We start from the raw sequence: 13,423 nt of genomic DNA, 5'->3' as shown, positions 1-13,423 counted from the left end.
CTCAATGCAATACGCCGGATGCAGCCTCATGAAAGTTTTATAAAGTGGTAACATAACTCCGCGACTCTTCAGTTTAAACCCCCAACTAACGAAGGCAAGCATACCAAATGCTTTCTTTACCACCCTATCAACATGTGTAGCCATTTTCAGGGAGCAATGGACTTCAACCCCAAGGTCCCTCTGTACATCAACACTGTTCAAGGTCTTGCCATTAACAGTGTACTGTCCTTTCATTTTGATCTCCCAAAATGGCACACTTCACATTTGGCTCTGTTTGCAATTTCTCCACCCATATCTGCAACTAATCTATATCCTGCTGCATCCTTTGCCAGTCTTTGAAGTTGACCACATCATCAATCTTTAGATCATCTGCAAACTTACTAACCTACCCATCTACATTTTCATTCAGGTTATTTACATATATCACATGGAGTAGAGGTCCCAGTATATACATCTGTGGAAAATTCATCCCAAAGCTCCAGCCAGAATAACTCCCATCGATCACTACCTCTGACTTCTATGAGCAAGCTAATTCTGGACCCAAACAGCCAAATGACTGAGGATCCCATGCATCTTAACTTTCTAGATGTGTCTCCTATGGCGGACCTAAAATCCACGTAGACAATACCCACAGCTCTATCTTCATCATCTCCTTGAAAAACTCAAATCAGATTAGCAAGACACAACTTGCCCTGCGTCAAGCTGTGCTGACTGTCCCTAACTAGGCCATGATTTTCCAAATGCACTTAAATCCTAAACCTAAGAATCCTCTTCAGTGACTTCCCTAATACTGATGTGGTTTCCAGGATTATCCCCACTTCCCTTCTTGAATAATGGACAACATTAGCTCTTTGCCAGTCTTCTGGGACCTCGCCAATGGCTAGAAAGGACAAAAAGATATTATTCAAGGCTCCAGCAAACTCATCTAAACCCTTTCCTAATCTACGAGGTTTGTGCATCTGTTTGCTGATGAACAGCATGGCTGTTCATGTGTCCTCAGACAGAGGGAACTCTAACCCAATCGACGTGGTAACTTATATCCAAATCTTATTGCCCCACAGTATTGAATAGATGATAATAAAATTTTACATCATTTGTTATTTTTCTCATGAGCCTGATCCATCCAAGCCTAATGTTGCCTTTTGTTATTAAATGACCACAATTGATCAAATTGTCAATATTGAAAAATAGCTGAATATGAGAAAAAAAAACATTCATGAATGTTTCACTGCTCATAACATGGGATTTACTGGGAAAATGGGGTTTGCGTACAGAAAATCAAAATGCAGTTTTCTTGGAATACGACCATGCTTTAACAAGGGGGTTGCCTATACTGCTTGGCTAGTGGTGCTTAGAAACATTTAATATCAATTGGAACAGGCAGATGGCAGTATATCACAGAATCTGATCCACACCAGCCAATCTCCATCCTTTCTTCTACCACACTTAGTCATAGGCATAGTCATACTCATACTTCATTAATCCGCGGGGAAATTGGTTTTCGTTACAGTTGCTCCATAAATAATAAATAGTAATAGAACCATAAATAGTTAAATAGTTATATGTAAATTATGCCAGTAAATTATGAAATAAGTCCAGGACCAGCCTATTGGCTCAGGATGTCTGACCCTCCAAGGGAGGAGTTGTAAAGTTTGATGGCCACAGGCAGGAATGACTTCCTATGACTCTCTGTGCTGCATCTCGGAGGAATGAGTCTCTGGCTGAATGTACTCCTGTGCCCAACCAGTACATTATGTAGTGGATGGGAGATATTGACCAAGATGGCATGCAACTTAGACAGCATCCTCTTTTCAGACACCACCGTCAGAGAGTCCAGTTCCATCTCCACAACATCACTGGCCTTACGAATGAGTTTGTTGATTCTGTTGGTGTCTGCCACCCTCAGCCTGCTGCCCCAGCACACAACAGCAAACATGATAGCACTGGCCACCACAGACTCGTAGAACATCCTCAGCATCGTCCGGCAGATGTTAAAGGACCTCAGTCTCCTCAGGAAATAGAGACGGCTCTGGCCCTTCTTGTAGACAGCCTCAGTGTCTTTGACCAGTCCAGTTTATTGTCAATTCGTATCCCCAGATATTTGTAATCCTCCACCATGTCCACACTGACCCCCTGGATGGAAACAGGGGTCACCGGTACCTCAGCTCTCCTCAGGCCTACCACCAGCTCCTTAATCTTTTTCACATTAAGCTGAAGATAATTCTGCTCACACCATGTGACAAAGTTTCCTACCATAGCCCTGTACTCAGCCTCATCTCCCTTGCTGATGCATCCAACTATGGCAGAGTCATCCGAAAACTTCTGAAGATGACAAGACTCTGTGCAGTAGTTGAAGTCCGAGGTGTAAATGGTGAAGAGAAAGGGAGACAAGACAGTCCCCTCTGGAGCCCCAGTGCTCCTGATCACTCTGTCGGACACACTGTGTTGCAAGCACACGTACTGTGGTCTGCCAGTCAGGTAATCAAGATTCCATGATACCAGGGAAGCATCCACCTGCATCGCTGTCAGCTTCTCCCCCAGCAGAGCAGGGCGGATGGTGTTGAACGCACTGGAGAAGTCAAAAAACATGACTGTCACAGTGCTCGCTGGCTTGTCCAGGTGGGCATAGACACGGTTCAGCAGGAAGACGATGGCATCCTCAACTCCTAGTCGGGGCTGGTAGGCGAACTAGAGGGGATCTAAGTGTGGCCTGACCATAGGCCGGAGCAGCTCCAGAACAAGTCTCTCCAGGGTCTTCATGATGGTCTTCACCAATGACATTCAACCCCTCCAACCTCACAAAGAGACCAAGTCTCCAATGGGACAAGAACGAAAATGTTAGAGAACGTAACACTTCTCTGTTTGCACTAAGGCTGTAGGAAATAGGAGCAAGGCTCTGAACACTGTCTAACCAATGATACTCAGGCCTCTATCTCCAGTGTTGAGATTTCTGCAACAGGCAAATAAATATATGCCTGGATAGGTGAGACCATCTACTGTAATAACATTTGTTGTGATGTGCAAGTGGCCATGATGTATCTCAGAACTGATCTTCCCACTGGGATCGCTTGAGTCTCCCATGCTAAAACCTTCCAATTATGGTCTTGGTGGTTCTTCATCTCCTATGCATTCACCCACCCAGTTACTGTCCTACACATTTCTCAAGATAACTGCATACTGTAGTTAAAAGGAGTTCAATGACCTTTTCTGAGAAGCTCTCCCGTTCCTTAGCAACTTCTCCTTCTCCATGATAAACAGACAACAGCAATGGTTGGGGGGCGGGGTGGAAAGAAGGTGCATTTTAGGGCTGAGTGTTGCAAAGCAATGTGTTGGCACTGCATTCAAATGAATCTAGCTTGTTGGGAACCAGGAAGATCTTGCTTTTGGGTGTAAACAACTGAAATGCTACACTGAAATGTTACACCAGATATTAGGCAATTCTGTCATTTTGATTTTCCTTTCCATTTCCCCTCTTTTCCATGTCAAAATCAAGGAATAGTACCTTATTATCTGACTGGGTGCTTAAGATCTAATCTATTCAGAAATGAACTTGGTTAGTCAGCCAACCCAGCCATGAGTATTTATTTTGCTATTTCTGGTAATTTTACAATTCACTGGTCTCCCATTTACACTTTGTCTAAACCACCCTCTTTCCCTCAACACCACGACCACTCTCTTTTGTTTTCCATCATATCATAGTTGATCCCTTTTGTTCTCTGATATCCTGTTCTCCACAACTTCTCAGCAACTTAAAGATGACTTAATTTTTAGCAATTCCCAATTCTAAAGAATGGTTGACTTTAAGTATTAACTGCTTCTCCATTCATAAATGCTGCCCAACCTGCAAAATGCTTCCCGCATGCTTTTTATTTTACATTTCCAGTACCATAGGTTTTTCTTTGCTTCTCACAAAGAACAATACTGTGTTCAAAAAGCAACTTTTGAAAATGGAGGAGAATTACATTGATACCGAAATCAATTTAAGTAATAAGATGAGATGAGACTGTACCTTGGAAATTTTTAAAATCTGTTCTTTAACACATTTCCGTAATTCTTGACTTATTTTCCACAAAAAAATTCTTGAAAAAAATGCCATATTTAAACATGCTGCAGTAGAAATTCATCCTCTGAATCATGCAGTAAATGCACAGCCTAGTACAGCATGCTCAATTCAGTGGAACCTAATTTCCTCAGTGAAGTACAGCGCGCATGCCCTCCTATTTATGCGCATTTAGTGCAGGCTGAGGACTATCTTCTACCCCAGTGTATTCATGCAAGTCAAAGATGATAACAAGCTCACTTTGGTGTTGTTTCCCTCATGGGCAGTGGATAATGAGCAATTCATTAGTTTGGCTCAGCAATTGATAAATGACTCACAAGCATTCTGCTGGAAGGGTCACTGGTCCCTGATGCTTGGCATGAGGTCTGGTAATCCTTTCCTTTCTGGCTGTGAACAGCTAGAGTTAAAAGACACAGACACAGACACAGGCACAGGCAGTCAGGTTTTGAACCAGAATGCAGTGAGGCCAGCAGGTAGAAACAACTGAAGGTGCTTGGACTGCAGGAGAAAATAATCAGCAGCTATTTAGTTGAAGCTGAGATGGGTGGTCTAATGACGGATGGAAGCATGCTGTGTTATTTGTCTTGTTCACTTCATGCAATAATACTCTCTCTTGTTGGACCAAGTGATTCTGATTCAAACATTTGATTTACTCTAAAATAAGTTTATTGGCTTCTAAACAGTTTAATTTCACCAAGTGTTTGTTTGCATTCAGAAGATAAAAGCACAAATGCGAATGCGAACATTGCAAATGTTCAGTTCAGATAGCAGGAGATTTGGATAGCCGGTACTGTGTCCTTAGGTTTTGCTGGCATACAATTAGAAATAGGACTGGAAGAATCAATATCCATAACAAGTCCCAAAATTCTGATGTGGTACAAAATCATTACTATGCTCAATGCCATCATTTCCTGATGTGCAATTTTTGTCAGACATGCCTCCACTGTCTTTTAGATTATTAAGCAAAATGAAGACAACATGTCATTAGAGAGGGTCCAGAGGAGGTTTGCGAGAATAATTCTGGGAATGAATGAGCAGCGTTTGATGGCTCTGGGCTTGAACTCACTGGAGTTCAGAAGAATGATGGGGGAATCTCACTGAAATCGACTAAATGTTGAAAGACCTAGAATGTTTGAGGAGAGAATGTTTCCAATAGTGGGAGAGACTAGGACCAGAGGGCACAGCCTCAGAACAGCAGGAAGTCCCTTTAGGTCAGAGATGATGAGGAGGTTCTTCTTCAGAAGGTGGTGAATCTGCAGATCATTGCCATAGATGGTTGTGGAGGCCAAGTCATTGGCTATATTTAAAGTGGAAGCTTTTAGATTCTTGATTAATAAGGGTGTCAAAGATTTAAGGGAGAACACAGGAGAATGGGGTTAAATCAGCCATGATCAAATGACAGAACACTCAAAGGGTCAAATGGCTTAATTCTGCTCCAACGTCTTATGCTCATTTACAACAATGCCTGTGTCTCAGATCCATAATGGAAAGAGATCAGAAGGAGAAGATGAATTAGGTAAGTAATAGAAGACCCTGAGAAGGAGACCAGGAAAGTGGGAAATGGCCAGGATCTTGTACAGAGGTGCAGACTTCTGGATACAGTAAGTGCTTTGTACAGGTGGGGTGTTCTGCTGGATTTCTGCGAGGGGCTGGAAACTTTGAGACCCCAGAATATTTGAGGCTCCAAAGCTGAATGAGATGCTGGTAGTACCAGAAAGACATGGACAATGCAAGAAGAAAACACTGTCATTTGCCAATCCAAGAAAGGTAAGTTCACCTGATATAAGCAAAGTAGATGAGTGGTACAACACTGCTTGCTCAGCACCTTACCTTGGAAATTAAATTAAAGGGCCACTGTTCATTGCAATGAAAAAAAAATGGCAAATATCAAGTATAAACCTGGAAGATTTTGAGAATTACCAATGGCTCTCTGAGGCACTTTATCACGAGACATAAAGGAAATAGCTGTGGATTGAGGCAAAAATAGGTCACCTTTATTGTCACTGTGACTCAAAATCCACTGACTTCAATAGTTCAGGGGAATAAGACAAACTTTTGTCTTACTTGAATATACATCACATTATTTTAACTTAACCACGAATCAGAGTATTTCAAAGAATTAACAACCAAGACTGATGGAATATTCTTAACAATACTTTGTTATTAGAAAAATAAGCAGCACTGTTCAAAAAAAAAACAAAAAATCAACCCAATTAAAATAACTTAACATTTTGTCAATATTTTCTACAATAGGCTGATTGTTGAATAGGATAGTTGGGCACTGCCATATAAAACAGCAATTTAAGAAGATGGCACACCATCAATGTCTATTAGCACACCACAAAATATCTCCGAGCTATCAACTGCTGAATCATCATGCTAGTAAAATAGAAAATTAGTGCTTAGGTCATAAAATATAATTACAGCATATCTTTGGCCTAGCAAAACCGGCAGTGATGATTCTGAATTCAAGCCTGACTGACATTCAAAGATTTCCACTGTGGCGCTGACAGACAACTAACTCTTGGCATCAGTGCACCTAAAAGGAATTTAAACAAACATGTTCTGTTGCTTAGAAGATTGGAGAAGGAAAATAAAATTAAGTGGCATATAGCAGTTCAACTGCATGGTTGAATGTTGATAAACCAAATGAAGGAAATCATGAAAGTTAAAAGAAAATTAATGATGCTTTATTTCCTCCCCCAATCTTGTTGCTAGTTAGAAAGTTTAGTGGGAAGGTTTGCAATCAGAATCTACTTTCATCTTCCAATGTGTAGACAAAGTAATTGCAAGAGTGAACAACACAGAATTCAATTAAGCGTAATCAAGAGTCGGACAGTTGAATGAAAACTTGCAAGAGAGAAAGCCAAAGCAATATTGTGAAGCTGTTTCTATTGTAGTATGTTGGCAACAGAAGAGTTGGAAAACCACTCTCAAATGTAAACAAGGTGGATGGCGATTAAGACTATTTGTTCTAATGATAAAATAAAGTGGGAAGTTGTGGACAGGAAATGTGAAAATAATACTATAGAATTAGGTTTTATACTCAAAAGATATGCTTACTGGATATTACTTTACATGGTCTACTGCCTTCTATTTCAGTTCCAATAGACAAAATACTTAAAAGTGACATCAATGATAACTGTCAGTGAAATAATACACGAGGTAACAAAGAGAATGAAGTGAGAGGAATAATAGACTGCTGGATAAAACTCGTTCTGATTAATGCCAACCTGAAAAGTTAAACTCCATCTCTGCAGACATTCTCTGACCTACTGGGCATTTTGACTGTAAACTTCCAGCATCACACTATTTGGTTTCTGTTCCTGCTAGATTATATTATTCAGTGTACAGGACTGTTAAATAAGCTGGCAGAATGCCATTCATAATTAGTTTCAGCAATATTTCTGCTTCACAATCTGTCTGCTCAAAACCGTCCTCTGGTGAAATCATAACAGATTAACTAAAATTTGAATTAATTTCCTTAAGTATTATATCAAATTTATTACTAAAACTTAAATGATTTAACACAATTTTACAGTTCATTTAGTGTTCTGATAGAACATTTGAATAAATGCAATATGCTTTCATAATCTTTAAATAAAAATAGAATGCCTATGCAAATCAGGCTGTTATTTAATCAGGCAGCTTAAACCTTCAATACCGTCATCAAAAAATTTACCTCTTTTAATTTTCTCTTTGGTCAGCAAATATTTCCAGCCTTCTATGTATGCTAAAAGATTAATATTTAATGATTATAGGGAATAAAAACTTTATAGAAGTTAACTATTTAGATTAGACATCCTGAATTCATTGCTGCTCAATTTACCGCAAATACACCCTGATTTAAGACGCCATGCCTCTGAATGTACTTTCACAGAAATTATCCATTCAGGTTCGATTTCTGATACAGATGGAGGTGAAATGGAATGAATCACTGTTTTTGACAAGGCTTAAAAACGGCATTGATTTTTTTGTTCTGAGCTGAAGTGGAAAGTGCACAAATGAGGACGAAGAATGACATGCTAGAATACCATTTTAAAACTCTATATCAGATCACTTTTGCATTACATTGTTCTGATGTCACACACAGGCTATGGTTTCAGAAAAAGAGAAAATACAGCTTGAAGTTCACAACCTTTATAAGCCACAGGAATGGTACATGGAGAACTGAGAAGCATTACAACTGAATTGCTGCTTTTACTATCAATATTTTGCAACAGTTCCTTCTTTTGGTCTCCAAGATATGCATTATCTTCCACAGAAACAAACAGTACCTCTTAAATCAACTATTAGACCATAAGATTTTGGAGCAGAATTAGGCCATTCAGCCCATCGAGTTTGCCCTGCCATTTCCTCACGGCTGATTCAATTTTCCTCTCAGCCCCAATCTCCTGCCTTCTCTTGTATCCCTTCATGCCCTGACCAGTCAAGAATCTATCAACCTCTGCCTTAAATATACCTGATGACTTGGCCTCCAGGTTGCCTGTGGCAATGAATTCCACAGATTCGCCACTTTCTGGCTAAAGGAATTCCTACTCATCTCCGTTCTAAAAGGACGTCCCTCTATTCTGAGGTTGTGCCCTCTGGTCTGAGACTCTCACATGACAGGAAACTATACATGCCATTCTATAATGCCAGTAAAAGTTGCTGAGTTACTTGGATCCACTACTGCGTCCAATTAGGGGTGGACTTGATAACTTATCCGAATAATTTAATTAAAATAGGAACTCATCATATGAGGAATCTTTCCTGAAAACAATTCCTGTCCCGTTGTGTAACATTTAATACCAAAAGATATTATTTTAACAATTGTTTACCTCCTTTAAAACATACCAAGTTTAACAGAATGATTATTTTGATACTTTTAAATATTTGATACATGGTTGTGAATTTGAGGTGAATTTGCAGAACACTGTGTGGTAAAATAGGCAAACACAGGCGAACCTGCAGATGTTGGAAATTCATAGCAACACAAACTGCTGGAGGAATATTGAAAATTATGCAACATCTATGGAAATGAATAAATAGTCGAAGTTTTGGCCAAAACCCTTGATCAGGACTGAAAAGGAAGTGGTAAGAAGGCAGAAAAAGGAGGTCCAGGGAGGGGGAAGGAGGAACAAGTAGAAAGTGATAGGTGAAGCCAGGTGGGTGGGGGAGGGGTTGAAGTAAGATAGGTGGAAAAGGTAAAGGGCTGGAGAAGGAGGAATCTGATAGGAGAGAAGAATGGACCAGGGGAGAAAGGGAAGGAGGATGGACACCAGAGGAAGGTGATTGGCAAGTGAAGAGATGCAAAGACGTAAGAGGGGGACTAGAATGGGGAATCAAAGAGGGAAGGGGAAGGGAGAAAAATTACCACAAGTTGGATAAATTGATGTTCATGCATCAGGTTGGAGGCTACCCAGATATGCGGTGTTGTTCCTCCAACCTGAGAGTGGCCTCATTGTGGCAGTAAAGGAGGCCTTGGACCGACATGTCGGATTGGGAATGAGGATGGGATTTAAAATTTGTTGGCCACTGGGAAATCCTGCTCTTTGCAGACGGAGTGAAGGTGCTTGACAAAGTGGTCTTCCTCTCGAGGTTGGGTCTCACCAATGTAGAGGAAGCCTCTCTGGGAGCACCGGATACAGTAGACAACTCCCAATAGAATTGCAAGTGAAGCGTTGCCTCACCTGGAGGGACTGTTAGGGGCCCTGGATGGATATGAGAGGGATGTGGAATGGGCAGGAATAGCAATAAGACTTTAATTCTGTAAACTTCTGTCAACTAATATTTCAGAACTACATTTTAAAAGTCATAAAACAATATCAGAATGGATAATGCCAAATGAGAAATTCATCAAACCTCATATGGTGGCTATACAGCGTCAACATATTTGTCAAAATTCTACTTCTTAATGGGCAACCACTTGGGGAACAATAAAAATTGTACAATTAAGTGACAATGCCTGTTAAATGGCAGAAGGTACTCACCCTCTGAAAGCCGTTCCTTCCAACCCTGGGCTGCAGAAGTAAAGAATTCATTATTCAGTGCTGAAGTGCTCAAGCGCATCAAGCCATCTGTACCCACCTGTGAGAAAAATCCAAGCAGAACATTGGGGGAAAAGCAATGCAAAGGCAGTCACTTGTATATTGAGCTTGGTAACCCTGGCATACAACTGCTGCATTTACTAGATATGAGACAGATACAAAATTAACTAACCGGAAGTGAAGTCAAACTAAATATACTGATAAATAATTGTCAGCTTGGTTTGCACTGTGGCTGATTTTTATCTGTCAGGGTAATTATTGCAAAACATACTCCTGGGTGACTTTCAAACATATTGTGCAAAATATGTCAAAACTTACCCCCACAATAATCCTCTTTAATATTCAAACACATTTTCAACTCTCAAGTGAGATTTCTCCATCATCAGGTTTTTGGAGTCACAATCAATCAAACTTTCATCAGATATAACACTGCAGAGAATCTAGCCAAACAGCCCAATCAACTCTTCAGAAACTTGCCACCTTCATGTCCAGTAAACCTGTACCAAGTCAGCATCTACAATGAAACCCAAACTTTGGCTGTTTGCAAGAGAGGAAAGCGATCTCCCATGACTCTCAGCTTCAATGGCATATACTCAGTGCTACACTGGTTTTCAACAATATCCAGGGATTCCGATGCCACATTAAACAGGTATCGATCCTCTGCAGATGCTTTGCTATGATGTCATAGATCTCCAACACCTTTCAAAATCTGTTGCTCGTTACCACAGGAAGGAGGTCATCCAAAGGTCAAAATGCTCTCACTTCACAGGACCACACTTCTTCCGGTCATCCATTGTCCTCCCTGCCACAGCCCTTATCAATACAGAAGCAATCCACTCCAGACTCGTTGCAGCTTGAAAGACGTGACATCATTTACGTTGGCCTTCAAGACCCATTTGATAAAGGCGAAATGTTGACAGCTGAGAGGAATTATAATCTGTCAGAAGGGAACACTGCTACAACTGATAATGCCAGTTTCAGCAAGTCGTTCTGCAAGGAAACCCAAGAAGGATGCTTTGTGAACCTTGCAAATAAATTCTCACTCTTCATGGGACTTCCACTGAAAGTTCTATTGAAGAACTACACACTAAAATCAATGCAAGTGACTAAGATTGCACTAAAATCAGAAGACTTAGCAAGTTATTTGTGAGAAGATTATTGGATGCCACCAATGTGAAAGGATTTTCTCCCCTCTTTCAATTTACTAAAATGTGAAACCAGGACCAGGAAGAACAGGAGTTCACAATATTAATGCTGGATGCTATTAAGTTGTCCTCAAGCTTCCCACCCAGGACCAAGTGGTGTTTTGCTGGCCTGATTGAGTTGGACGTGTTGTGCTGAAAACATGAAGCTTCACAAAACCCATTTCCAATTCTTCAGACTTCCCTGACTTATGCAGATGGACTTTCATCATTTATTGCCTAGATGGTACACCTTGTTATTTCATCAGGTTTCTTCCTACCTTACATAAATAAAGTATTCCACCTTAGCTTCTTCATCGTCATCCCATTTGCTCTGAAGCCCGCATTTTCCAAAGCATTTCAAAAATCATGCATTCTTTCACAGGACTCTTAACCAAAACTTACAGTATTTCTCAGACCTTTGCTTTTATCTAGCTAACCTCACTTATCCTTGCCTTCCATTTAACCAGCCTCCAAAAACGTGTCATCTTCCTTCTTATAACCAACCCAGTGGGCTTAAGACTACCATAGTAACATCAGATCCCAGCTTCACAGCTCACCTTCATCACAACAGTGGTGGGAGAGCATCAAGTTGACATTTGGGTTAGAGAACAATGCTGCTGGGGTCTGAACTCTTCTTAGGTCCAGCAGATTAGTGCATTTTCCTCTCTCGATTAATTTCTGATTAATCTAAATATTTCAACAGTTTTCTAACTCCTTATTGATTCATTATTTTCCAGGCTTTGAATACACATCTAAGCTTCACATTTTCAATATTGTTCTGCACCATTGGCAAATCTCTACACTTCACCAAATTTCTTTTACATCATTTAGCTGTCTTCCTTTGTGCAGTTTACAGACAATTTTATTTCCGCCACACTGTTTTTGCAATGACATCACTAAAAATCCCAGTTCGATTACATGTTCAGGGCCTACTCAGTAAGTATTTTCTTTCCTTTCTCAGTTCTTCAACATATTCTGCATTTCCAGCATTTTCTGGGTTTGTTCACTCACAATGCTGTTTCTTCAATGAGACAGGTGGAAGTGATTTATCTTTTATCCTAATCAATATGGCACAACATCTCAATCTGCGAGGGCTTCTGGCATTACGCATTTGTGTTTTTGATACCATCGATAAAATCTAGAGTGCCAGCAGCCAGACTGACACTGTGGACAGACAAATTTGCAGGTTTTTCTTTGCAGCTTCAATATGGGCAATTACATCACCTCATAAAATGACTTGTTCTGTATTTCTGGAACCATTTAACCTGTGACTTTCAATTCAGCATGCTGCCTCTGGGGGTGATAACAGACTGTGAGTAGAATATCACGAGTTCTGTGGGACACTATTCCTGTTGCTTTTGGAACAATTCAGGGCAGAAAGCAGAGCTGCTTTTCTGTTTATTGACAACACACAGACCTGTCTGTCCACTTCAGGAAGCAGGAGGAGGAGACGCTGCTGGAAATCACCAGGGAAAACAGAAAATGTGTGCTTGTTGATAAGAGCCCGCAGATTTGTGTTCACAAGAATGGAATCTGGTGTTTCAACATCAATGTCCATGGCTTTTGTTCTTTTCAGTTGTCCTAAAAATTAACAGAGGAGACAAATTAATTTCTCATTGTAACTGGCTCAGAGGTAAATTTGCTCTTTTCCCTTTTGCTCAAAAAAAATAGAAAATGATAATTCCAAATCACGACAATAAATTTTATGGTAATCAGATGTTGATACAAGATTAAATCAGCGGCACCAGTTTAAAAATTCCAGCTAATTCTTGGCAGCCTCATGTGCCATGATTTTGCATTAATTAAAATTAACAGGTAGACTGTATTACAAATGCTGTAACAATTATTCCGTGTTTAATTATGAGTAATGTTGATGGGTGTATTAAAGAATCATGGCATCACGAAGATTTACAATCAGGAGGATTGCCCATCAGGTCACCAGACAGTACCTCTTCCAGTTCCCAACTAGAATCAGACAGCTTTCAAACATACAGCATGCATGTCATCTACACCGGCCCATGTGCAGCCTTCCACATAGTCATACTTTATTGATCCCGGGGGAAATTGGTTAACCGTCACCACTTGATCCATAGCCCTCCGTGTCAAAGCATTTCAAGTGTTCATCTGAACACTTTCCAATACTGTCGCCA

The 13,423-nt window shown here is 40.4% G+C and overlaps 1 protein-coding gene across 6 annotated transcripts in view; it reads right to left on the bottom strand.

Annotated features, from left to right (window-relative positions):
* Nucleotides 1–13,423, bottom strand: part of asxl2 (ASXL transcriptional regulator 2) — a 206,354-nt gene that overhangs the window by 24,888 nt on the left and 168,043 nt on the right. For all 6 annotated transcript variants that reach the window (XM_063036057.1, XM_063036095.1, XM_063036076.1 and 3 more), the window contains 2 exons: nucleotides 12,691–12,854; nucleotides 10,033–10,129 (listed from right to left, as the gene is read on the bottom strand). In XM_063036057.1, coding sequence (XP_062892127.1) covers nucleotides 10,033–10,129; nucleotides 12,691–12,854 — 261 coding nt within the window. The remainder of the gene's footprint in view (nucleotides 1–10,032; nucleotides 10,130–12,690; nucleotides 12,855–13,423) is intronic.

This window comes from Mobula hypostoma, chromosome 2, assembly GCF_963921235.1.
Source record: "Mobula hypostoma chromosome 2, sMobHyp1.1, whole genome shotgun sequence".
NCBI classification, from domain to species: domain Eukaryota; kingdom Metazoa; phylum Chordata; class Chondrichthyes; order Myliobatiformes; family Myliobatidae; genus Mobula; species Mobula hypostoma.
This window is presented reverse-complemented; position numbering and strand designations above follow the sequence as displayed.